Below are 26,959 nucleotides of genomic sequence, written 5' to 3'. Positions count from 1 at the left end.
TGTCCATTGCTGTAAGGGTGGTGTTGAAGTCCCCTACTATTGTATCATTATCAATGAGTTTCTTTATGTTTGTGATTGATTTATATACTTGGTGCTACCACATTTGGAGCATAAATATTTACAATTGTTAGGTCTTCTTGGTGGATAGACCCCTTAATTATGATATAATGCCCTTCTTCATCTCTTGTTATAGTCTTTATTTTAAAGCGTAGATTGTCTGATATAAGTATGGCTACTCCGGCTTTCTTTTTATCGACCATTAACATGATAGATGATTCTCTGTCCCCTTACTTTCAATCTGAAGGTGTCTTTAGGTCTAAATTGGGTCTCTTGTAAACAGCATATAGATGGATCTTGTTTTCTGTTACCCTATGTCTTTTGATTGGAGCATTTAGTCCATTGACGTTTAGAGTGAGTACTGAAAGATACGAATTTATTGCCATTATGTTTCTTGTAGAGTTGGAGTTTCTGGTGGTGTTCTCTGGTCCTTTCTAGTCTTTGTTGCTTTTGTGGGTTTTTTTCTCCCCTCATCTTTTCTCCCCTTAGAGAGTCCCCCTTAAAATTTCTTGCAGGGCTGGTTTAGTGGTCACACACTCCTTTAATTTTTGTTTGTCTGGGAAACTTTTAATCTCTCCTTCTATTTTGAATGACAGCCTTTCTAGATAAAGAATTCTTGGCTGCATATTTTTTTTTGATTCAGCACATTGAATATATCCTGCCACTCCTTTCTGGTCTGCCAAGTTTCTGTGCATAGATCTGCTACAAACCTGATTTGTCTTCCCTTATAGATTAAGAACTTTTTTCCCTTGCTGTTTTCATGATTCTTTCCTTGCCTGAATATTGTGAATTTGACTATGATATGCCTTGTTGATGGTCGGTTTTTGTTGAATCTACTTGGAGTCTTCTGTGCTTCCTGGATTTTGATGTCTGTGTCTTTCCCCAGGTTAGGAACGTTTTCCACTATGATTTGCTCATATAACCTTTCTACCCCTATTTCTCTCTCTTCCTCTTCTGGGACCCATATGATTCTGATGTTGTTCCTTTTTAATGAGTCACTGATTTCTCAAATTCTTAAATCATGCTCTTTTGCCTTAGTGTCTCTCTTCTTTTCAAATGCTTCGGTATTCTGCATAAGTTTGGCCTCTATACCACTGATTTGCTGCTCTGCCTCATCCATCCTTGCCACTGTGGCATCCATTCAAGATTGCAGTGCAGTTATAGCATTTTTTATTTCATCATAACTAGCTTTTACTTCTTTTATCTCTGCAGAAGGGGATTCTAATCTATTTTCAACTCCAACTAGTATTCTTATTATTGTGTTTGTAAATTCTGGTTCAGACATCTTGCTTGTATCTGTGTTGATTAAGTCCCTAGGTGTTGTTTCTTCCTGCTCTTTAAGAACTAGTTATTTTTAGAGTCAACAAATTTAAGGAATTAAATCCAGTTCATTTTTGAGAACAAAGATTTGATTTGTAAAACAGTAGTTTATTTTTGGGTTTGTTTTTATGTTACAGATTAGATGCCATCTCTAATGGCATCCATCTCTCTAATCACATAGTTGATAATACACCTTTATGAGCATCGATGATGCTACAGTTGACTATTTTTTTCATATTATCTTTTTTTGTTGCATTCAATACATATGGGAAAATATAATACCTATTATACATGTTAAGTTAGTAGGCAATAATTTCTCCAACCATTTGTGTGTGTGTGTGTGTGTATGTGTGTGTGTGTGTTGGGGGACGGAGGGTAGAATGCCTGTATTTACTGATGCTGTAAACATATTACTTCTCTGAATTCTTTCTTAGTCCTTTTTTTTCCATCCTGATAATTTGGTAGCTATGGATTAGAAAGCCCTTGTACTGAAGTAAATTTTTCATCGAAGGAAGTAGGAAAGGTAAAACCTAGCTTCCACAGATGAAAACTATGTAAAATTATTTTTTTCTACTTAGCAGTTTCCCCATAGATCGTAAAAAACTCAAATTTCATTAGGCACTTTCAGGAGAATAAAATTTACGTAAATTATAGTTATTTTATTTATAGTATATATACTTAAAAATATTTACATGAGAAATTTTAGCAAAGAGAAGAAAAGTTCACTTTTCCTGAAGCTGAGTCAAGATTAAAAGACAAAAATGCATTGAGAGAAAAAACCCTAGCTGAATTCTGCAAGTAGTGGCTCTTAGTGCTTTGAGCACTTGTGTAATGTGTATTCTGCAAATCATAGTTAAGGAATATGTTTTCATCTTAAAGTTTAAGAAGTTTTGAATATTCTTTGAAAGCCAGGCCATAGAAGATTTTTGGCTACTAGATGTAATTGAAAGACACTTTTGAATTAGGATGATTTTATTACTGTAATACCCCTTTCTACTTGTATAGAAATTGTAACAATTTGAAAGTATTTTTAAAGACCTGTTTTTACTTTTTTTTTTAATTTGTTTTTTAATATTTATTTTTGATGGAGGGAGGGAAGGAGGGGGAGAGAGAGAGAGAGAGAGAGAGAGAGTGTGTGTGTGTGTGTGTGTGTGTGTGTGTGTGCGTGCGCGCGTGTGAGCCAGGGAGGGACAGAGAAAGAGTGAGACACAGAATCTGAAGTAGGCTCCAGCCTCTGAGCTGTCAGCACAAACAGGGGGCTCAAACTCACACACTGTGAGATCATGACCTGAGCCGAAGTTGGAACCACCCAGCCGACTGAACCACCCAGGTGCCCCCTGTTTTTACTTTCTTACCTCCAAAAAACTGTCCGTTTTAGAGAAGAAAATTCCATCTCACCTATGACAAACTAAGAACTAAAGAGCCGAATTAGAAAACTAAAATTTTGACCTCGAAAGTTACTGTTGATTTATTCTGTTTCAAAGAGTCAGTGTGCAAAAATACCAGGGAGAGGAATAGATACACAGAAGGCTTTTCTTTCTTTCTTTTTCTTTCTTTCTCTTTCTTTCTTTCTTTCTTTTTTTCTTTCTTTCTTTTTTTAAATGAGCTGATAAAAGTAGGGCTGGCTTACTGTTTTACCATAACACACTTCTAAATTATAGGTGTCTTTTTTAATGTTGCCTAAGGTAGAGAACCCATCATTGTGGCTTTAATGATATCACTTAATACTAACCCTGAACTCTCAGGGTTTTTAATCATCAGATGTAGTCCTTTTCTAGCTCCTCCCTTTACCCAACCATTCATTTATTTAAATACAGATATGTTTTGTGTTTTTTAGATCTTAGTGAAACTCTGCAGTTTTGTTTCTCCGGCGGAGGAGCTGGCTCAAAAAGATGATCTCCAGCTTTTATTCAGTGCAATAACCTCTTGGTGCCCTCCCTACAACCTGCCGTGGAGGAAGAGTGCTGGAGAAGTCCTTATGACCATATCCCGTCACGGTCTTAGTGTCAATGTAGTGAAGTATATTCATGGTGAATATTTCTTTATGTTCATTTTAGGAGCTCTAGGTTTCTTCCAGTTTTCTCTTCTTCATATGATGACAGATTGCTTTTTATTTCTCAGTTCTCTAAAGGTTCTATTTTAAATTAAAAACTATATTTGCCAGGAGAAAAAAAAAATATTCTTGTTTGTGAGGCATTTCAAATGTGAGAAATTTTTATATGTTCCAAACAATAGATATATACAGACTTGAAATAATTTCATTGTCATGTAAATGTTTAATCATAATGTAAGTTCTGTGTCAGCCTATTCTTTCCTACTCTTCTATGAAAAAAAAACTATATTTGAGATACTGTAGTTTAAAGCCTTTCTGAAGATACTTCATAAATGGATAACTATGTATCCAATGTAGCATAAATGAAATTAGGTAGATTCTTTACCAGCACTAAGGAGAAATTATCCATTCTGTTCAAGTCCTATATAAGTGTCAGCTATAATGTCTTTATAGACATTTAAATGTCTAAATAGAAGACAATGTACCATCTCAAATACTTCACTTATTATATATTTTTTTTCCTGAAAATCCTTCAAAATAATTTTTAATACAACTTTTTTACTCACCTAACATCAATCCTTCATTAAATGTTCTTGCCTCCTTTTCTGTGTTAAATCTTTTTAGCCTTTGTTATATGACACCGGGTTTTTTTAGACAAATAAATTTCATTACAGATATGAGAAAGTCTTTTTTGAAAAGCCTTCAATCCCCAATGTCAGTAATAGGTACAACTTTGCTTTAAACGAGTAACAAGTAGTGCAAGCATAATTTAAAAAATTTTATTTCCCGAAGTATTTCTGTATCTCATTGTCCATATTCACTCTAATTTTAGCTTTTAAACTAGTTATGGATTTTTATTTTTAAACATAGAAGATAGGGTTTTTTTCTCTTTCTTTGACTATACTAATATAAAAGCTCAAAAATGTCATTTGGCAGCATTTTGTTTAATGAAAAATATCCAAATATGGTGTAAAAACTAGATAAATGTCAACTATTTTCCAACATTTCCTCTTTTACCCTTTGTTTACTACTTAGAGGCAGAGCTTTTCCAATGAATATATATATCATATTTACTTTTAGAATGTGTAACATTTATCTTATAATATTTCATAGATTAATACTTAATGTTTCACTTAATGTTTTATTAAACACAGTTAATCAAAATTTTCTTAAGCAATTGACATAAATAATATGTATTTAATTCTTAATTCTTACAGAAAAAGAATGTTTATCTACATGTGTTCAGAATATGCAGCAATCAGATGACCTGTCTCCCCTAGAAATTGTTGAAATGTTTGCTGGGCTTTCTTGTTTCCTCAAAGATTCCAGTGATGTTTCCCAAACTCTTTTGGATGATTTTCGGATATGGCAAGGATATAATTTCCTTTGTGATCTCTTGCTTAGGTAAAATCCCACAATTTAAGAACATATTTTAAATGTCTAGTCAGTTTTTTTCATCATTGGGAACAGCGTGGTTTGGGGTTATGGAAAAAAAGGAATTAATGATTTAGTTAATGTATACTTTATCCCCTTGACTTTAATCACTTCTTTTTATTCCTGTTCTGTCAACAGAGTACAAAAAGTGAGTTTAAACTGACAAATGCGGGCTACAAACTTGGTGGAGTCAGTGGTTAGGTGTGAAAGTGTATGTACTCTTTGGTAGCTGAGGAAAAAGAGCTTAGATGAACTAATGAACATGTTCGTAAAGTGTAAACGCTTCTCACTTAGTTACATTTTTAGTATTTTACTATACCAATGGTTTATTAATGCAGTGAATAAGAATAATTATGTAGATTGAATGAGACCTTACAAATGTATATATAAAACAAAATGTTTCACTAGCCCCCTTTTCCACCCCAAATGTTTTATACATATCCTGGGAGAATGGCTGGTTGGAATTTTATTAGGAAGAAAATACTCATGCCTCATTAGTTGTTTTGGCTCTTTACTTACTTGTAAATCATTTGGTTTGTTGTAAACCAGTACTATTTTGTAAACTCCTTGTATGTGACACCAGTTTGACCCAGTTGCCAGTACTACTAGGCAACTTCCCAGAAGAGAATTTTGCATATATACCCTAATTTACAAAGGAGAACATAAAAGTTGATGAAATAAGCCTTTCACATTACTAGAGGGTGTTAATTGGTGTAATCCTCTGAGGACACAGGTTGGTCAGATATTATCAAGAGCCTCAAAAATGTCGATACTCTTGATAGAATAATTTCACTTATGTTTATTAATCCTAAAAATATAATTGTGAATATTGTAGGCAAAACTTTATGCATATTAATGATTCTGAATTCTGATTTCTGCTGGCCGTCCCCATCTCTCTCTCTCTCTCCCCAAATTTGTGGTTGGCTCTTCATGGCCATTAAAAGAATATGTAAAGAGATTTTATATAAATGGAAGAGCATTTGTATTGACACTGGTAAATGGAAAAAACAGGTTATAAAATTCTTTATATGGTATAAAAATAACTACTATTAAGACCAAACTTTTTACAATAAAAAAGTACATAAACCATATCAAAATGTCTAAGTTATGAGCCTAAGCATATTTCTTTTCTACTTTTGTACATTCTCCAGCTTTATTAATTTTTTTTGAAGTTTATTTATTTTGAGTGAGAAAGAGAGAAAGGGGGGAGGGGCAGAAAGAGAGGGAGAGAGAGAATCCCAAGTAGGCTCCATGCTGTTAGTGCAGAGCTAGATGCAGGGCCCTGTTCCATGAACCTTGCTTGAGATCATGACCTGAGCTGAAATCAAGAGTCGGACACTTAACTGACTGAGCCACGCAGGTGCCCCTCTCCAGTTTTATTTTAATGAGAATAATTAGTTCTATTAGGAAGCCCCAGTAAATCTTACTCTTTAAAAAAAGATAGTTTTGCACCCCATTTTGTGTTCTCAAGCCACAGTCAAGAAATAATTCCATAATTACTCCAAATGTTCTTTTAAAGAAACATTGTTTTAAAAAATTGTTAGGGGGCGCCTGGGTGGCTCAGTCGGTTGAGCGTCCGACTTCAGCTCAGGTCACGATCTCGCGGTCCGTGGGTTCGAGCCCCGCGTCGGGCTCTGGGCTGATGGCTCAGAGCCTGGAGCCTGCTTCCAATTCTGTGTCTCCCTCTCTCTCTGCCCCTCCCCCGTTCATGCTCTGTCTCTCTCTGTCCCAAAGATGAATAAACGTTAATAAATAAATAAATAAATAAATAAATAAATAAATAAAATTTAAAAAAAAATAAAAAATTGTTAGACTCTCAGGACTATTTAATGTATTCTAATGAGTACCTGAATTAATTAATGAATACAGATAAAGACTTAAAACTTTCCAAGAAATTAATTTTTGAAAGTTAACTCAGAAATTGTCTTTGGAAAGAAATGGTTAATAAAATTTTTGGCTGTAAACAGTGAAACTTCATAACCTTGGAAATTTAGGAAACTTAAGAGAGATTTAATGTAGTTCTTTTATTTTGAAAAAAATTTTTTTAACGTTTATTTATTTTTGAGACAAAGAGAGACAGAGCATGAACGGGGAAGGGTCATAGAGAGGGAGACACAGAATCTGAAACAGGCTTCAGGCTCTGAGCTGTCAGCACAGAGCCGGACGCGGGGCTCGAACTCACGGACCGCGAGGTCATGACCTGAGCCGAAGTCGGCCGCTTAACTGACTGAGCCACCCAGGCGCCCCTAATTCTTTTATTTTGTAGATACTTTCTACCAAAGGCTAAAGTGAGCTATCTAAAATAACACTGTTAAATGTAAAATCAGCACTTATATATGAGGTCTTTAGACTATTTAATATAATTTTCTTTCATTATGGTGTAATGTCTTATAATAAAATTTATAGATTTTAAAAAATAGTATGTTTTTATATAGGAAAACTTGTACGATGAAACCTCTTGGAGTGCTTTATATATTATTGCATGTACAAAATGAAATTTTCTTTCTGTGTTAAATTTGAAAATACAACAAGAGAGAAAAAATATTTACTAAATCATACTTTTCCTAGATTGGAACAAGCAAAAGAAGCAGAATCCAAAGATGCCTTGAAAGATCTGGTTAATCTGATAACTTCCCTAACAACATATGGTGTCAATGAACTAAAACCAGCTGGTATTACCACAGGGGCACCCTTTCTATTGCCTGGATTTGCAGTACCTCAGCCTGCAGGCAAAGGTGAGTCCTTTTTTTTGATTGTTATTTTCCCCTGTTTTGAGCCACTCAGAGAAACAGAGACAGAATAAATTAGTTTGACTTTGATTTCTCTTTATGTTACATGTGTAAAGGTAATATGCTTTTTTTCATTAGAGTTTATGGTTTCTTTATGGTGCAAGTTCTTAAGTGACAGTCTTTAGCAGATCAAATACTTCAAATATATATATATATATATATATATATATACACACACACACACACACACACACACACACACATACATACACATATATACACATATGTATATATAATGAAAATATTATAACATCAGTGAAATTTACATCTTAATATTTCACCTTAACATTCAAACAACAGTCGGAACATGCCTTTTTTGAACATTGGCATGCTAAAGCATTTCTAATTTACATGGTTGGAACTTGAGTAACACGCTGATTGCCATGTTTTTCTCTAGAAGATATAAATAGAAAGCATAAGGTGCAAGTGCTTATATTGTAAAACTGAGCAAATGTAGGTATAAAGAAGTTATATTATTTCTTTCAGGTCAGAGAATAAATTTTATAGTTCAGATTTCCTAACTTTGACTCCTTATCTAGTGATTCTTTTACTAAGAAACCTTGTTTAGTTAATAACATTTAGTTACCTAAGAGTGCAAGCTAGTTTTACTGTTTATTTATTTTATTTTTTTTTATAAAAAATATTTTTTTTAATGTTTATTTCTGGGAGACAGAGTACAAACAGGGAGGGGCAGAGAGAGAGAGGGAGACACAGAATCTGAAACAGGCTCCAGGCTCTAAGCTGTCAGCACAGAGCCTGACACGGGGCTCAAACCCACAATGCGGGGGATCATGACATGGGTTGAAGTCAGATGCTTAACCGACTGAGCCACCCAAGTGCCCTATTATTTTAAATGCATAATAACTGTTATGGAATCTAATAAGCCTCAAGGCCTCTCATAGTTTCTTTCCTGTGATTGTCACTAAATACTCAATATAGTTATGATATTTGGGCATAAAATTTAGCCAGAAAATATCAACATGTGTGATTGTTTAAATTCCACAGTATGTTAGCTATGTATTTTATGACATAGAAGTCAATGGTTATAAATTTTTTTCTTCAGTGAGAATAAATGGATATACTAGAAAGTCCTAAATTTAATTCGCTGGAGAAAATTCTATTGAAAAGTTATGACTTAGGTTGGAGTTGTCAGACAGACTTCCTACAGTGACTTGTACTGTCAGTCTCTAGGTTGTACAGAACTCTTCAAGTGAGTCTTTGTGCAGTAAGTAGAAATCCAGGCATATCTTACTGAGTAGTTAAGCGTTTCATTTTATTTAATTATTAAGAAAAAAATAGGACTTTCAAAAAACTTCTAATTTACAGACTGTAGCTTGATTATTCTACAACTATTTGAGTCAATTTAAAAATATTTCACAGTATTCTTCCAATTTTAAACTTTATTATTGTTTCATTTGGTTAATCCGATCATGATAGTGGTATAATAGCTGGTTATATTCGCATAATTTTGCAATGAGAGAATTAATGCAGCAAAATTAACCTTCCTCGTATGTCTTACTTATATTGTCCCATCTGTAACTGGGATAGTAAAATACATAACCTTGCAGGGTTAACTGTGAGAATCCAGTGACCTAATGTCAACGAAAGCAAGGTTAACTAGAAAGGACAGTGCCCTAAGAATCAGAATTCATATGATTGTGAGTTATCTAACCTTTCTAAATATCACTTTCTTCTTCAGAAAAATTAATATAATATTCTATAAAATGAATGGATCAGGATAGATCATTTTGAGTTTCAGTTATAACTCAAAAGATAGCTATATCCCATGGCCTGCATTGTAGGGTTATTGTGCTGACTAAAGGAGATAGCTCTATTCACATAAAGAGAGTATGGAATGTCTTTTTTCTCTGGTCAATAGGTGAGACATAATTGGCATATATTAAAATTTGTCAATTTTTAGTGTTGAATCTGATGCATTTTCATAAAGGCATATGGTTGTGCAATCACCACCATAATCATGATATGGAATATGCCCACCCTTCTAAAAATTTACCTGTTTCCCTTTCCATTCAGTCCCTGCTTTCCCACCAACTTGCTAGCAACCATTGATCTCCTTTGGTATTGCCCTTTCTAGAATTTCATAAACTGGAGTCATAGAGTATGTAGTTTTTTGTATTTGGCTTCTTTCACTTTTGTGATTCATTCATATTATCTCGTGTATCTGAAGTTCCTTTTTTGGATAGTATTTCATTTGGATATGTCACAATTTGTTTACCCATTCACCAATTGACAGCATTTATTTAACTATCATGAATAAAGCTACTGTGAACATTTATATGAAGCAAGTCTTTGTGGGGACATATATTTTCATTTTTTTGGGGTAAATACCAAGCAGTAGAATTGCTGGGTCATATGGTAAATGAATATTTAACTTTACAAGAAACTGCCAGACTGTTTTCTGAAGTACTCACACCAGCAATGTAAGAAAATTTGCTTTACATCCTCAGCAGCACTAATGGTGTTAGTCTTTTTAATTTAGGTAATCTAGTGAGTATGTAGTAGTATCTAGTTGTGTTTTCTAATTTACATTTTTCTAAATGATTTTGAGCATCTTTTAATGTGTTATTTGCCATTTGTATCTCTACTTGGGTTCAGATCTCTGTGCCCAGTGTTTGATAGGATTGTTCATTCTGGGATTTTAAGAGTTCTTTAGATATTCCGGATAAATCTTTTATAAGATACATGTATTTTTTGTGTTATAGTATGTTTTGCCGATCTTAACTTGGCCTTTTTTTCTTAGTGGCATCTTTAGAAGAATGTAACTTTTAATTTTGATAAAGTCCAGTTTATCATTTTAAAAATATTTTGTAGGGAGGCACTTGGGTGGCTCAGTTGGTGAAGTGTCCAACTTTAGCTCGGGTCATGATTTCACAGTTCTTGGGTTTGAGCCTCACATTGAGTTCTCTGCTGTCATCGTGGAGCCTAGAACCTGCTTTGGATCCTCTGTCTCCCTCTCTGTCTGCCCTTCCCCAGCTCGTGCATACGTGTTCGCTCTCTCTCTCTCTCTCAAAAATAAATAAACATTAAAAAAAATATTTTGTAGGTTTGACCTCAGATTGAAAAAATGTTACTTAACCCAAAATCCATAAAATTTGTGTTTTCTTCTAGGAGTTTCATATTTTGATTCTTATATGAACATCTGTGATGCATTTTAAGTTAATATTTGTATATGGCAGGGAATACGGTTTTTTTCTTCCAGTATGGGTAGCCAAGACCTTTTGTTGAAAAGACCATGTATAGGGTGCCTGGGTGGCTCAGTCAGTTAAGCGTCCGACTCTTGATTTTGGCTCAGGCCATGATCTCATGGTTTGTGAGATCGAGCCCCATGTGGGGCTCTGTGCTGATGGCATAGAGCCTGCTTGGAATTCTGTCTCTCCTCCTCTCTTCCTCTCCCTCCCCTCTCTCTACCTCTCTCTCTCAAAATAAAAAAAAGGGGGCGGGGGGAGACCATGTACAAACATATATCTGGGATTCTTTTTCAGTTCTGCTCCATGGATCAATGTGTGTCTGTCCTTAAGCCAAAACTATAATTTCTTGGTTACTGTATCTTTTTTTTCTTTTTACTGTATCTTTAAAATAAGTCTTAGAGTCATTTTAAATTGTCTAATTTTGTTTTTCTTTTTCAAAATCACTTTGGCTTTTCTATATCCTTTGAACTCCATATAAATTTAATCATGTCAAATTTTGAAAACAAAAAACAAAAGCCTGAGCCTGAGAGTTGACTGAGAATACTTAGAATGTAAATCAACTTGGGGAGAATTGACATCTTAACAATACTAAATCTTCCAGTCCTTTTCATTTTTTAAAGAATGTCCATGCCAGGGGGCACCTGGATGGCTCAGTCAGTTGAGCTTCCAACTTCAGCTCAGGTCATGATCTCGTGGTCCATGAGTTCAAGCCCCACATTGGGCTCTGTGCTGACTCCTCAGACCTGGAACCTGCTTCTGATTTTGTGTCTCCCTCTCTGTCTGCCCTTCCACCGCTCACTCTCTGTCTCTCAAAAATAAATAAACGTTAAAATATATATATGTATATATACTAAAAAGAATGTCCAAGCCAGGATTAGTTTTTCTAGTTCTGTGTTTATCTTCTTTTTAGTTTTTTTTTTTTTTTATGTTTTAAGTTTATTTATTTATTTTGAGAGAAAGAGCACAAGTGGAGGAGGAACAGGAGGAAGGAGAGAGAGAGAATCCCAAGCAGGCTCCACACTGTCAGCACAGAGCCTGATGACGTGGGGCTCAAATTCACGAACCTTGAGATCATGACCTGAGCCGAAACTGACTGAGCCACCAGGCGTCCCTGTTTGTCTTCATTTAAAAATCCAGCTTTTTCTTTAAGGCACTATGTTAATTTCTTGACACTATGTTAATTTTTTGGTCATTTAACAAATGACCTATACTTCTAATAGTTGTGGGGCTGGGGACAGTTTTTAGAGGCAAACAGTTGTTTTCAGGTGCTTCGCATACTTTCTATGTTAATTTCTGTATAATTATTTTTATTAATTTGCCTCACAAGAGCCATGTATACAGATTTTTTTTAAGTTGGTGTGTTTGAAAATCAGATGTTTAAAAATATAGCTAATAGCTAGCCATAAATCGCTTTAAGAAACATATACGTAAAGAAATTGCACTTCTAGCTTGAAAACAAAATAAATTTTCAAATTAAAATTTATGGAGGTTCTAGTGTAGTAATTATAAAGGGAAAACTGGAACTTAGAGAATTTTCAGACCCCTGTTTTCCTGCCTGCATTCTTGCTGCTCCCTGGCCTCCGGCTTCAGGCTAAAGGTTTTTTCTTGAGAGGTAACTGTTCTTACAGACCAGGTCTGTCTTGCAGATAGTAAGAAGTGAAATCCCTGCACATTTCCAAATTCTGAAGCCTGGGCTTACATAACATGCTTTATTCTCTGTAACAGTCTAACGTTTCAACATACACTATTCTTGAATTGGAATATTCATAATGATGCATTAAAAGTTTAATCAGTATTGTTATTTTTAATGAAATGACTGAAGCTAATTAGTAAGTAATTTAAGACTTTTTGTGAAAACGGGATGTGTTCTTAGTAAATAGTTGATAAATATTACAATTCATGATCTGTTTAAATAGACTAGTTTGCCACGATTTAAAATGTCACATAATACCTACTTTTGTGTTCTTGTTTTCCATTTTAGGTCACAGTGTGAGAAACATCCAAGCCTTTGCAGTTCTTCAGAATGCATTTTTAAAAGCAAAAACCAACTTCCTTGCCCAAATCATTCTTGATGCCATCACAAATATTTACATGGCTGACAATGCCAATTACTTCATCCTGGAGTCACAGCACACACTGTCACAGTTTGCAGAAAAGATTTCTAAGCTCCCAGAAGTACAAAGCAAATACTTTGAGATGCTGGAGTTTGTTGTTTTTAGCTTGAATTATATCCCTTGTAAAGAACTCATTAGCGTTAGCATCCTCTTAAAATCTAGCTCTTCTTACCACTGTAGCATTATTGCAATGAAGACGCTTCTTAAGTTTACACGACATGACTACATATTTAAAGATGTGTTCAGGGAGGTGGGCCTTCTGGAGGTCATGGTAAACCTTTTGCACAAATATGCTGCTCTCTTGAAGGATCCAACTCAGGCACTAAATGAACAAGGTAAAGCATTTTCCATTCACTGTTTATGATAAAAGGGTTTGGGCAGCATGTTTTGTTCATGTTTTGCCATTTATTTGGCTATAGATTTAATGACTTACTCATCTGCATTGTGATATCCTTGCAAATAATTCACACGGTTAACTTGTTCATTCAACTTCTGTTAGGGAATTGGGAAGGAGCAGGGGCCATTGTAGTAGAAAAGAATTTACGGTAAAAATTAAGGGAAACATGGTCCACATGACTCATGGCTGCTACTTTCTGCTTCTAAGAGGGAATTTAAAAAGATCCGAGAAAGATTTGGAAAGTTTAGGTGCCTCAAAATGTTTTTAATTACAGAGAACAAAAATATATATATATATCTTTTTAGTGATGTTATGTATATACACATGTATTATTATTTAGGTACCGTAAATTTGATATTTTTCATCCTTTCTAATAAATCCGATAAAAGCATAGCAGTTTCTGGCATTTAAGTATTAAATATGTTGAATTAATATAGTTTGAATAGATGCACTATTCATAAACTTTTCTTTCTCTTTGGTGCCTTAAAATCTAGCATCCTCTTGTTAACTGCTTTGATTAGGAAATCCTTTGTGAGAAAAATACATTTAACTTTGGCATCCCCCCCTTTTTTAAGTTTTTATTTGAATTCCAGTTAACATATAGTGTTATATCAGTTTCAGGTGAATGATCTAGTGACTCAGCAATTCATATATCACCCAGTGTTGACATTTTCCTTTTTAATATTTGTTAGACAGTTGTGACTTTCTAGCCACATCAAAATAAAACCTGTGAACACTGATTTTGACTTTATTTTGGTAGCCGGTGGACATGTGTATCATTTTTAAAGGTTGCATTATATCAATTGCATTAGTGGTAAAAGTGAATATTAAAGAAATAATTAAATTATCAAAAACCTGAATCAAAAACAAAATAAGCATACAATCTTTTGTGATTTGAACCTTTGATCCTTTTTCCTAGGGGACTCAAGAAATAATAGTTCAGTTGAAGACCAAAAACACCTGGCTTTGTTGGTTATGGAGACCTTGACAGTGCTGCTTCAAGGATCAAACACAAATGCAGGTGACTAGCCAGGCTACTAGCAAATGCTTTCGGAGAGTGTTCTCTCTGATTTTGTCTTCTCTAATGATTCTTGCTTCTGAAATGTCCTTATCACTTATAGAAAAAACTATTGATTCAGTGATGGTTCCATCCTATGTAGAAATGCAAGACTTTCAACCTTTATAAGTCTATTGACAAAGTATGTAACATTATTATTTCAAAATATGTTCTTATATTTTATTGCTGTTTATAGTATGCCTTGTTTTTGAAATAGGTTTTTTTTTATTTACATATTATACTCTTAGTTGAATGACTTTGCTTAAATATTTTCCAAAATATCTGCTCTCTATGATGATTTTCTTAATTTTTAGTAATTCAACTTGAAGTATTATAATGTTACTAATCTTTAAGGAAGTATTGAAAAGTGATTCTCTAATAAAATTTGCTTCTCCCAGGTAAAATGGATTTATTAAGTCTTTATCTTTGGCCTCAACTTCTCTTCAGTTCTTTTCTGCCCATCCATTGACAGTCCACTTGTATTTGTAAAATACCGCTCTTGCTCTTAAAAAAAGATTACTTGAAATTTTAGCCAACATCAGAAATCTGTCAGGCAACAATGTCAATACGGTTCGAGAAGAGTATTGGGAAGATGAATCGAGATGAATAGGCTGGGTTCAGATCATAGAGAGCCTTTTAGGCCATGCCAAGGAATGTGAATTGTATTTTAAGTATTATGGGAAGCCACAAATGGATGAATGAGTGAGCGAACAAATAAGTGAGCTAGTGAACACACGCATGTCTATTTGCCTGAGTATGCAAAGGAACTCAATATTCAACATATTTAAAATATATCGTGTGTCCCTGGCACCATGCTAAGTGTTAGAGATACAAAGATGATCTTGCCCTGAAGGAATTACCACCGGATAGAAAAAGATGTAAACATATAATTATATGTCATTACTTAAATACAGTTTTGGCAAATGCCAAAACAGAGTTGAATGAATTCAGTAGGTAATTTAAGAACGATATTACTAGCTATGTGATCTTGGGCACGTAGTGCTTTGCTCACAGTTAAGTGTTCAGAAAATAATAGCCATTATGATTATGTAATGAGGACTAACTGGCCACCTGGAAGTAAATACATGGCTTTCCGTGTGTTAAACCTCAGCACATGACTTTAACACTCACTTCTTACAAAGTTTGCAAAGAGAAAGTCATTAAGTTGAGAGGACAGTGGCTGCTACAGCAAAATACACTGACATCTTTTCACTCAGGAAACATTTATAAAAATACAGACTTGGAGGAAATCCCAAGTTTAATGGGGACCAAACATATAACCAAATAATACTAAACTGTTTGATATAAGTTATTGTAATAGTGGCATATACCAGCTACTCTAAAAGCATAAAGCTTTAAAGCTGGGCTATTTTAGGTATCAATCCTGTTCTGACACTTGCTAGCTGTGTGAACTTGGCCATGTTACTTAACTTTTGTATGTCTCATTTCCTCATCTGTATAACAGGGGTGAAGAATCAATCTACAAGGCTTTGGAGCAGTACAGTGATTGCTTTTTATTATAGAGTTTGTCTTTTTTTATTCGTGTGCTCGACTTACCTGAAAAGTTTGGTTCCTTGCAATGTTACTCATTGTAGAATAATTTATTCCATTTCTTTCTTGCTACTATTTTGAATGTCTCATTCAGTTTAAATCTCATTTATTTGGGCTATTGTTCCTATGAGAGCTTTTTACACAAATTGATTTCCATTATTGTTCAGCTTAAAGCCTTTACATAAAAATATTGGGTCTCGTTGGAGGCTACCTGTGGAATTTCTGTATGTTCTAGATTTGGAGAATGTGAACATGGTGAACTTAGGGTGTTATTCTTGCATTAAAGACATCTAGAGAGGATTTGGTTATGCCTTTGCTGACATCCCACGGTGCAGTTTTGTGTTGTAATTTAAAAGGGGAAATGGTTGGGTGCATCTTATTTGCATTCTTTTGAGTTACTCTTCCTACAAAAAGATCAAATTTTAATTCATCTGTTTTGTCTTAGAATGTTTTAAGTTAGCCCATGTTGTTCTTTTTTCTCTTTCAAGGAATTTTCCGGGAATTTGGAGGTGCGAGATGTGCACATAATATCGTGAAGTACCCTCAGTGCCGGCAGCATGCCCTGATGATTATCCAGCAGTTGGTGCTGTCCCCAAACGGGGAGGATGACATGGGCACTCTCCTGGGGTTAATGCACTCAGCCCCACCGACAGAATTGCAGTTGAAGACCGACATTTTAAGGGTAAGTTGAATAACGTGTTGTTACTATTCTTACTGTTCTTTTACTGTTAAAATCTGTGGTTATTTTTTAATAACTTAAAACTATCCTAAGCTATTCCTGTAGTTTTTCTTCAAGTCTAATAATATGCCAAAATCATAGCCGTAGAAGAAAAGCCAGTATCTTCTCTGGCCTCCAGGGTCCTCAGGATTCTGTCTCCTTCCCCTCTGACATCCTTTCCTCACACCCTTCCCCCATTCCTGGCACAGACCTCACAGGTCGTATACCTACCTTCTAGAATCATATATTTCCTTCATTAACTTTTGCTTTATGCAATGAATTTCTCAGGAATAAGTTTTTATTTTTTTCTTTGTGCTGTGTACATTTCATCCTGTTTTGATAGTTGTTTTGAAAATGAATTTTATTTTATTAAAAAAATATTTTTAACGTTTATTAATTTTTTTTGAGAGCGAGAGAGTGTGCATGCCAGAGCAAGCAGGGAAGGGACAGAGAGGGAGAGAGTGAGAATCTGAAGCAGGCTCTGCACTGTCAGCACTGAGCCCAACGCAGGGCTCTATCCCACGACTGTGAGAGCATGACCTCAGGAGTCAGATGCTCAACCAACTGAGCCACCCAAGCACCACTATGCATTTTATTTTAAAACACAATTAATCTGAGCACAACTCACAGACAAGAAGGAATTTACACATGTGTCAATATTTAGGAACATTTGTATGTCAGAAAGGATTGTTTAGAAAAAAATAAGTGCCTTCAAAAGATGTTAAGGTGGTCAGCTTTTTAAACATAACGTTTTCCTTCTTTCTTGGTACCTTTTTAATTGGGTTTGTAAAACATTAGTAGATAGAGTTACCAAGAAGTAAGTAGCTGACCTGTAACTTTAAGGCAGCGTTGTTCTGGTAAATGGTAATAACTCTTAGACTGGAGCAGGGTTGAGGGGGGTGATCCTAATGTGTCGCATTTATTGACTTCCATGATGTGACTACTGCCACGGTGACCTGTTTCAGGCAATTAATGTGTTACTGAATGTGGATTGGGAAGAGACACACAATAGCACCCCATTGTAAAGTATCTTAAGAATACAGGTAATAGGGGCACCTGGGTAGCTCAGTCAGTTAAGTGTCTGACTCTTGATTTTGGCTCAGGTCACAATCTCACAGTTTGGGACATCAGTCGCTGTGTTGGGCTGTGTGTGACAGCTTGGAGCCTGCTTGGGATTCTCTTTCTCCCTCTCTCTGACCCTTCTACACACCCCCACGGCACCTTATTGTCTCTTGCTGTCTCAAAAATAAACAAATAAACATTAAAAAAATAAAGGGGCGCCTGGCTGGCTCAGTCGGTTGAGCGTTCGACTTCGGTTCAGGTCATGATCTCACGGCTCGTGAGTTCGAGCCCCGCATCAGGCTCTATGCTGACAGCTCGGAGCCTGGAGCCTGCTTCGGATTCAGTGTCTCCCTCTCTCTCTGCCCCTCTCCCGCTCATGCTCTGTCTCTCTCTCTCTCTCTCTCTCTCTCTCTCTCTCTCTCAAAAATAAACACTCCAAAAAAAAATTTTTTTTAATAAATAAATTAAAAAAAGAGTACAGGTAATAGTAAAATATAGAAAATAAGTAGGAAGTGAGGAGTTTTGAGTATTTACTTTTAGTTTGTTTTTAAAATAATTTATTAGGGGCGCCTGGGTGGCTCAGTTGGTTAAGTGTCTGACTTCAGCTCAGGTCATGATCTCACAGTCTGTGGGTTCGAGCCCCGCATCAGGCTCTGTGCTGACAGCTCAGAGTCTGGAGCCTGCTTCGGATTCTGTGTCTCCCTCTCTCTCTGCCCCTCCCCTGTTCATGCTCTATCTCTCTCTGTCTCAAAAATAAATAAAAATATTTAAATAAATTAATTAAATAATTTATTTAGTTGTAAGTTATAGACCTTAATTTTTAATTATGGCTATGTTTTAACAACTAGCACATAAAATTCCAAAAATATAACACTTGCCTTTCAAGAGCCAGTATGAGCTGGCTCTAACATTCCACTGCTTTGAGGACAGGAGGGAGTGTGGGGTGAGGAGGATTGGGGGACCTCGATTTCAATTCCCATTTTCGCTGCATTCAGAACTGCCTCTTGGTGCCTCTGTTCAGCTGACACAACCACAGACCTATTGATTTAATTTGTAATTATTGGGGCAGAAACCCAAAATTCTGTATGTAGTATTTTATGATTCTGTCAGTGCACAAATTTGAATTATATGCATTATGTTTATTGCAGATTCATATATAGCTGATGATTGTGTCTAACAACCACCTACCATCAACATTTCATTTTATCTTTAGGGTTTGCTCCTTACCATTAATTATTGACTTCAGCAGCATATTAGATTATTAGCAGTATTTGAAAATTTTCAAATACTGAGATTATGCTGTGATGATGTCAGAGTGCCAGGAGAGTACCAGTTTTGAGGTAGTAGGAGATGAACTTATCCAGAAGTATGTGATACAGACCACTGGACTGAGGACTTTTGAACTCAGTCAATTGTTTTTCTAACGCTTAAGCCTAATTCTAACCTGTGATACAGTTTTCTGAATATTACTTTACCTCTGAACTCACCCTTCCTTCTATATACAATAATACTTGTACTGTTTCCCCAGTGTGTTTTTAAAGATGATGACGGTCATGGGCTTATATCAGGCACTTTGTTAACGCTTTGCAGGTACTTCCTGTGGAGAAAGTTATCGTTACTACCCTTATACAAGCGAAAACCCAGGCACAGAAAGATTAAGTGGCTGACTGTAGTAAAACATTTTGTAACATTGGAGTCAGAATTTCAACCCGAGCATTCTGACTTTAGCATTTAATCTCCAGGCTAGATTATAAAATGTTTAAAAATAAAAAAAGTTACAAAATATTATGGTCATATGAGTTGATATTGCAAGTGTAAGTACAGTTTATTAAATTTGACAAGGTGTGGAAACTATACTATCAGATCCTATTATAATGGAAATTTATTGGCAGAATAATGGAAGGAATACATTGTACTTTAGAATTTTATATATACAGATTGTATATTTTAAAATAATTAAGGCATAGTTATATATAATTTCTGTAGTATATTTTGAAAGAGTAATTATATGTATTAATATTTACCATTTCTCTTCTTCAAATACCATTAGAAATGGGAAACATTTTAATAAAATGACCTTTTCAAGAATAATGATTGGAAAGGTTGTAAACTGCGTGTTAGGTAGTATTAAATATCCATGGTGTTCCAGCGGCTGAAACAGAGTGAAAAGGAGCCCATGTGTCAGCACAGATTTCAGATTGTTGTTTGAGGCAGTAAGTGGCATGGTTAGGTGCACGAGTAGGGGCATCATTGCACCTGGGTTTATATCCCCTCATTGCCATTGTGTAAGTTGTAAAATTTTTGGCAAGTTATTTAACCGTGTTGAACCAAATTTTAACTGGATAGTAATAGTGCCTAGCACACAGCATTATGGAGAGGTTTAAATAAGATAGTACACAACTGAAAGAAGTGTCTTGTACATAACAAAATGTTAGGCAGTTTTATAATGTGTTATTTTTAATATTAAACTAAGTTAAAAAGTGTGGCAGTTCAGAGAAAAATAGTTCTAAAAGATTGTTTTACTTGTTTGACCTTCAGGTTTTATTTCACAGTACTTAGAGCTATTCTGGGCAAGAGCATGCTTTCAGCTATCAGACTCTAATTCACTTTGCAGGAGAGTCTGTCTAATAAGCCCTTTGAAGTGACTCCTCTTTCCAAAGTATCAGGATATGGTCACTTTATATGAGTTCAAATACTTCCGGTCTTGGCTGCCCTGATTTCTGATCCTTTCTAGAATAAATCAGTTTGCATACATACACAGTTATAAATGTTCGTGATTGTGTAAAATTATACTAGAATGTGTATTTTATTTATTTAATACAATTACTTTGTAAATATCACTGAATTTACTGACATCATTATCCATCAAAGACATAGGAAAACTTTTCCATCAGGATTTGGATGTAGCCTTATTCTATCAAAAGAAATATGTGACAGTGTTTCCTAAAAGTATCTCTTGCCTTTAATACATCTCTTAATTGAAGTGTAATTAATACACAGTGTTAAATTAGTTTCAGGTGTACAATATAATGATTCAACAATTCTATACATTACTCAGTGCTCATCACTATAAGTGTAGTCTTAATTCTTTTCACCCGTTTCACCCATCCCCCCCCCCCCACCCCCCCACCTCCCCTCTGGCAACTACCAGTTTATTCTATTTGAGTCTCTTTTTGTTGTGTCTTTTTTTTTCTTGTTTGTTTGCTTGCTTTCTTAAATTCCATGAATTATGGTATTTGTCTTTCTCTAACTTATTTCACTTAGCGTTATACCCTTTAGATCCATTCATGTTGTTGCAAATGAAAGATCTTCTTTTTTATGACTAATATTCCATTACATATATACACACCACATCTTATTTATCCATTCAACTATTGATGGACACTTGGGTTGCTCCCATATGTTGGCTGTTGTAAATAATGCTGTGGTAAACACAAGGGTACATACATCTTTTCTAATTAGTGTTTTTATTTTCTTTTTGTAAATACCCAGTAATGGAGTTACTGGATCATATGGTATTTCTGTTTTTAATTTTTTAAGCAACCTCCATGCTATTCTCCACAGTGGCTACACCAGTTTGTATTCCCACCAACAGCACATGAGTCTTCCCTTTTCTTTACATCCTCACCAACACTTGTTATTTCTTGTGTTCTTTATTTTAGCCATTCTGACAGGTATGAGATAATATTTTGTTGTTTTGATTTGCATTTACCTGATGATTAGTGAATTGGCTTACATACAATACCCAGTGCTCATCCCAACAAGTGCCCTCCTCAATGCCCATCACCCGTTTTCCCTCTCCCTCACGCCCTGTCCACCCTCAGTTTGTTTCTGTATTTAAGAGTCTCTTGTGGTTTGCCTCCCTCCCTCTGTGTAACTGTTTGTTTTCCCCTTCCCTTCCCCCATGTTATTCTGTTAAGTTTCTCAAGATCCACATAAGAATGAAAACATGATATCTGTCCTTCTCTGACTGATTTATTTCACTCAGTATAATACCTTCCAGTTCCATCCACATTGCTGCAAATGGTATGATTTTGTTCTTTCTCATTGCCAAGCAGTATTCCATTGTATATATAAACCACATCTTCCTTATCCATTCATCAGTTGAAGGACATTTAGGCTCTTTCCATAAGGTGACTATTGTGGCAAGTGCTGCTATAAACATTGGGGTACATGTGCCCCTATGCATCAGCACCCCTGTATCCCTTGGATAAATTCCTAGTAGTGTTATTGCTGGGTCATAGGGTAGTTCTATTTTTAATTATTTGAGGCATCTCCACACTGTTTTCCAGAGCAGCTGCAGCAGTTTGCATTCTCACCAACAATGCAAGAGGGTTCCCATCTCTCCACGTCCTCGCCAGCATCTGTAGTTTCCTGAGTTGTTCATTTTAGCCACTCTGACTGGTGTGAGGTGGTATCTCACTATGGCTTTGATTTCTGTTTCCCTGATGATGAATGACATTGAGCATCTTTTCATGTGCCTGTTGGCTATCTGGGTGTCTTCTTTAGAAAAGGTGTCTGTTCATGTCTTTTACCCATTTCTTCACTGGATTATTTGTTTTTTGGGTGTGGAGTTTGGTAAGTTCTTTTTAGATTTTGGATACCAGCCCTTAATCCGATATATCATTTGCAAATATCTTTTCCCATTCCATCGGTTGCCTTTTAGTTTTGTTGATTGGTTCCTTGCAGTGCAGAAGCTTTTAATTTTGATAAGGTCCCAATGATGAGATCATTCTTGCTTTTAGTTCCTTGCCTTTGTAGATGTGTATAGCAAAAAATTGCTGCAGCTGAGGTCAAAGAGGTTATTACCTGCTTTCTCCTCTAGGGTTTTGATGATTTCTTGTCTCACATTCAGGTCTTTCACCCATTTAGAGTTTATTTTTGTGTACGGTGTAAGAAAGTGGTCTAGTTTCATTGTTCTGCATGTTGCTGTCCAGTTCTCCCAGCACCATTTGTTAAAGAGACTGTCTTTTTTCCATCGGATACTCTTTCCTGCTTTGTCAAAGATTAGTTGGCCATACATTTGTGGGTCTAATTCTGGTTTCTCTGTTCTATTCCATTGGTCTATGTGTCTGTTTTTGTGCCAATACCATACTGCCTTGATGATTACAGCTTTGTAGTAGAGGCTAAAGTCTGGGATTGTGATACCTCCCACTTTGGTTTTCTTCTTCAATATTACTTTGGCTGTTCAGGGTCTTTTGTGGTTCCATACAAATTTTAAGGATGGTTTGTTCTAGCTTTGAGAAGAATGCCAGTGCAATTTTTTATTGGGATTGGACTGAATGTGTAGATTGCTTTGTGTACTATTGACATTTTAATCCATGAGCATGGAATGTTTTTCCATTTCTTTGTGTCTTCTTCAGTTTCCTTCATAAGCTTTCTATAATTTTCAGCATGCAGATCTTCTACATCTTTGGTTAGGTTTATTCCTTTATTTTATGGTTCTCGGTACAATTGTAAATGGGATCAGTGTCATTAATTCTCTTTCTGTTGCTTCATTATTGGTATAAAAATGCAACTGATTCCTGTACATTGATTTTGTACCATGCGACTTTGCTGAATTCATGTATCAGTTCTAGCAGTCTTTTGGTGGAGTCTTTCGGATTTTCCATGTAGAGTATCATGTCATCTGCAAAAAGTCAAAGTTTGACTTCTTCTTTGCCAATTTTGATGCCTTTTATTTTATTTTGTTGTCTGATTGCTGATGCTAGGTCTTCCAACCCTATGTTAAACAACAGTGGTGAGAGTGGACATCCCTGTCATGTTCCTGATCTCAGGGGGAAAGCTCTCAGTTTTTCCCCATTGAGAATGATATTAGCTGTGGGCTTTTCATGTATGGCTTTTATGATGTTTAGGTATGTCCTTCTATCCCAACTTTCTTAATGGTTTTTATTAGGAAAGGATGCTATATTTTGTCAGATGCTTTTTCTCCATCTATTGAGAGGATCATATGGTTCTTTTCCTTTCTTTTATTAATGTGATGTATCACAGTGATTGATTTGCTAATATTGAGCCAGCCCTGCAATCCAGGAATGAATCCCACTTGATCATGGTGAATAGTTCTTGTTATATGCTGTTGAATTCGATTTGTTAATATCTCGTTGAGAATTTTTGCATCCATGTTCATCAGGAATATTGGCCTGTAATTCTCCTTTTAGTGGGGTCTCTTTCTGGTTTGGGAATCAAGGTAATGCTGGCTTCATAGAATGAATCTGGAAGTTTTCCTTCCGTTTTTTTGGAACAGCTTGAAAAGGGATAGGTATTAATTCTGCTTTAAATATCTGTTGAATTCCCCAGGGAAACCATCTGGTCCAGGGCTCTTATTTGTTGGGACATTTTTGATAACTGATGCAATTTCTTTACGAGTTATGGATCTATTCAAATTTTCTATTTCTTCCCGTTTGAGTTTTGGTAGTATGTGGGTGTCTAGGAAATTGTCCATTTCTTCCAGGTTGTCCAGTTTGTTAGCATATAATTTTTCATAGTATTCTATGATAATTGCTTGTATTTCTGAGGGATTGGTTGTGATAAATCCATTTTCATTTGTGATTTTATCTATTTGTGTCCTCTCTCTTTTTGAGAAGTCTGGCTGGGGGTTTATCAATTTTGTTTATTTTTCCAAAAAAACCAACTCTTGGTTTCATTGATCTGTTCTACTATTTGTTTGGATTCTATATTGTTTTTTTCTGCTCTTTATTATTTCTCTTTTTCTGCTGGGTTTGGCATTTGTTGTTCTTCTAGTTCCTTTAGGTGTTCCATTAGATTTTGTATTTGGAATTTTTCTTTTTCTTGAGGTAGGCCTGGATTGCAATGTATTTTCCTCTTAGGACTGCTTTTGCTGCATCCCAAAGGGTTTGGATTGTTGTGTTTTCATTTTCAATTGTTTCCATATATTTTTTAATTTCTTCCTTAATTGCCTGGTTGACCCATTTGTTCTTTAGTAAGATGTTCTTTAACCTTCATGCATTTGAAGGTTTTCCAAACTTTTTCCTGTGTTGGATTTCAAGTTTCATAGCACTGTGATCCTTAAGTGTGCATAGTATGATATCACTTCTTATATATTTATTGAGGTTTTGTGACCCAGTATGTGATCTATCTTGGAGAATGTTCCATGTGCACTCAAGGAGAATGTATATTCTGCTTTAGAATGGAAAGTTCTAAATATATCTGTCAAGTTCATCTGGTCCAGTGTATCATTCAGGGCCATTGTTTCTTTATTGATTTTCTGTCTAGATGATCTGTCTGTTGTTGTGAGTATTAAAGTCCCCTGCAATTACCACATTCTTACCAATAAGACTGCTTATGTTTGTGATTGATTGTTTTATATATTTGGGTGCTGCCGAATTCGGTGCATAGACATTTATAAGTGTTGGCACTTCTTGATGGATAGACCCCATAATTATTTTAAAATCTAGTGTAAAATTAGTTTAAAATCTAGTTTGTCTGATATAAGTATGGCTACTCCAGCTTTCTTTTGACCTCCGGTAGCATGATATATGGTTCTCCATCCCCTCACTTTCAATCTGAAGGTATCCTCAGTTTTAAAATGGATCTCTTGTAGACAGCAAATAGATGGATTTTGTTTTTTTATCCATTTTAATACCCTGTGTCTTTTGATTGGAACTTTTAGTCCATTTACATTCAGTGTTATTACTGAGAGATACGGGTTTAGAGTCATTGTGTTGTCTGTAGGTTTCATGCTTGTAGCAATGTCTCTGGTACTTTGTCTCACAGGATCCCCCTTAGAATCTCTTATAGGGCTGGTTTAGTGGTGATGAATTCCTTCAGTTTTTGTTTGTTTGGGAAAACCTTTATATCTCATTCTATTCTGAATGACAAGTTTACTGGATAAAGGATTCTTGGCTGCATATTTTTCCTGTTCATCACATTGAAAGTTTCCTGCTCCTCCTTTTTGGCCTGCCAAGTTTTAGTAGATAGGTCTGCTGCTATCCTTATGTGTCTACCCTTGTATGTTAAGGCCCATTTATCCCTAGCTGCTTTCAGAATTCTCTCTCTATCCTTGTATTTTGCCAGTTTCACTATGATAACATCATGCAGAAGATCGATTCAAGTTACCTCTGAAGGGAGTTCTCTGTGCTTCCTGGATTTCATTGTCTGTTCCTTCCCCAGATCAGGGAAGTTTTCAGCTATGATTTGTTCAAGCACACTTTCAGCCCCTTTTCTCTCTCTTCTTCTTCTTCTGGAACTCCTATGATACAGATATTGTTGCATTTCATGGAATCACTTAGTTCTCTAATTCTCCCATTGTGATACAGAATTTTTTTATCTCTCTTTTTCTCAGCTTCCTCTTTTTCCATAATTTTATCTTCTAATTCACCTATTCTCCCCTCTGCCTGTTCAATTCTCACTGTCACTGCCTCCAGTTTATTTTACACCCCATTTACAGCACTTTTTAATTCACGACTATTTTTCAGTTCCTTGATCTCTGCAGCAATAGATTCTCTTCTGTCTTTGTATGCTTTTTTCTAGCCCAGCAATTAATCTTATGACTATTTTTTCTAAATTCTTATTCAGTTATACTGTTTCTATTTGTTTTGATCAGTTCTTTAGCTGTCATTTCTTCCTGGAATTTCTTTTGAGAATTCTTCCGTTTCATCATTTTGGCTAGTTTTCTGTCCCTTATGTGTCTTAAAAGCTTATTATGTGCCCTGCTTCTACAAGCACTACTACATTAAAGAGGGGCCGTACACTGTCTAGGGCCTGGCCCTTCAGGAGGTGTTTTTTGGAGTTACTTACTGTTATTGTGAGTTTGGTTACTTTATTTCCCTACTCGTAGTGATGTTTTGGACCCTCCACCAGGTGTACTTTGATTGTCGAAGTAGCCCTGGAAAGGAAAACAAACAGACAAATAAACAAAAAACAAACAGAAAACGAAAACACACAAACACAAAAAACCCAAAAACAAAAAGCCAGAAACGCCAGCTACCAGTAGACAACAGGGTGGAGGCATTGCTGATGGAAGAGGCATTATCCCATACAAAGAGAGAAACAACAGGGTGGGGAAAAAGAAAAAATAAAAATTGACCAGGCATAGAAACTATAGCCTTAATCTAGAGAGAGAGAAAGGAAAATAAGGAAGGAGGTATAGAACATGTATCAAGAGAATGGATTAAATATGTCTGCTTAAACAGACCAATAAGCAGAGTAACCAGACTAGAGGAGGGAAGAAGTAAGAAG

The 26,959-nt window shown here is 35.6% G+C and overlaps 1 protein-coding gene across 10 annotated transcripts in view; it reads left to right on the top strand.

The window, feature by feature from the left end:
- The window catches only part of WDFY3 (WD repeat and FYVE domain containing 3), a 290,160-nt gene that overhangs the window by 126,534 nt on the left and 136,667 nt on the right, over positions 1–26,959 (top strand). For all 10 annotated transcript variants that reach the window (XM_049630812.1, XM_049630817.1, XM_049630814.1 and 7 more), the window contains 6 exons: positions 3,215–3,407; positions 4,648–4,834; positions 7,433–7,599; positions 12,844–13,311; positions 14,293–14,394; positions 16,470–16,663. In XM_049630812.1, coding sequence (XP_049486769.1) covers positions 3,215–3,407; positions 4,648–4,834; positions 7,433–7,599; positions 12,844–13,311; positions 14,293–14,394; positions 16,470–16,663 — 1,311 coding nt within the window. The remainder of the gene's footprint in view (positions 1–3,214; positions 3,408–4,647; positions 4,835–7,432; positions 7,600–12,843; positions 13,312–14,292; positions 14,395–16,469; positions 16,664–26,959) is intronic.

Source organism: Panthera uncia, chromosome B1 (assembly GCF_023721935.1).
Source record: "Panthera uncia isolate 11264 chromosome B1, Puncia_PCG_1.0, whole genome shotgun sequence".
Classification (NCBI taxonomy): Eukaryota; Metazoa; Chordata; class Mammalia; order Carnivora; family Felidae; genus Panthera; species Panthera uncia.
Note: the sequence above shows the minus strand (reverse complement) of the source record. Positions and strands in the feature narration are given on the sequence as shown.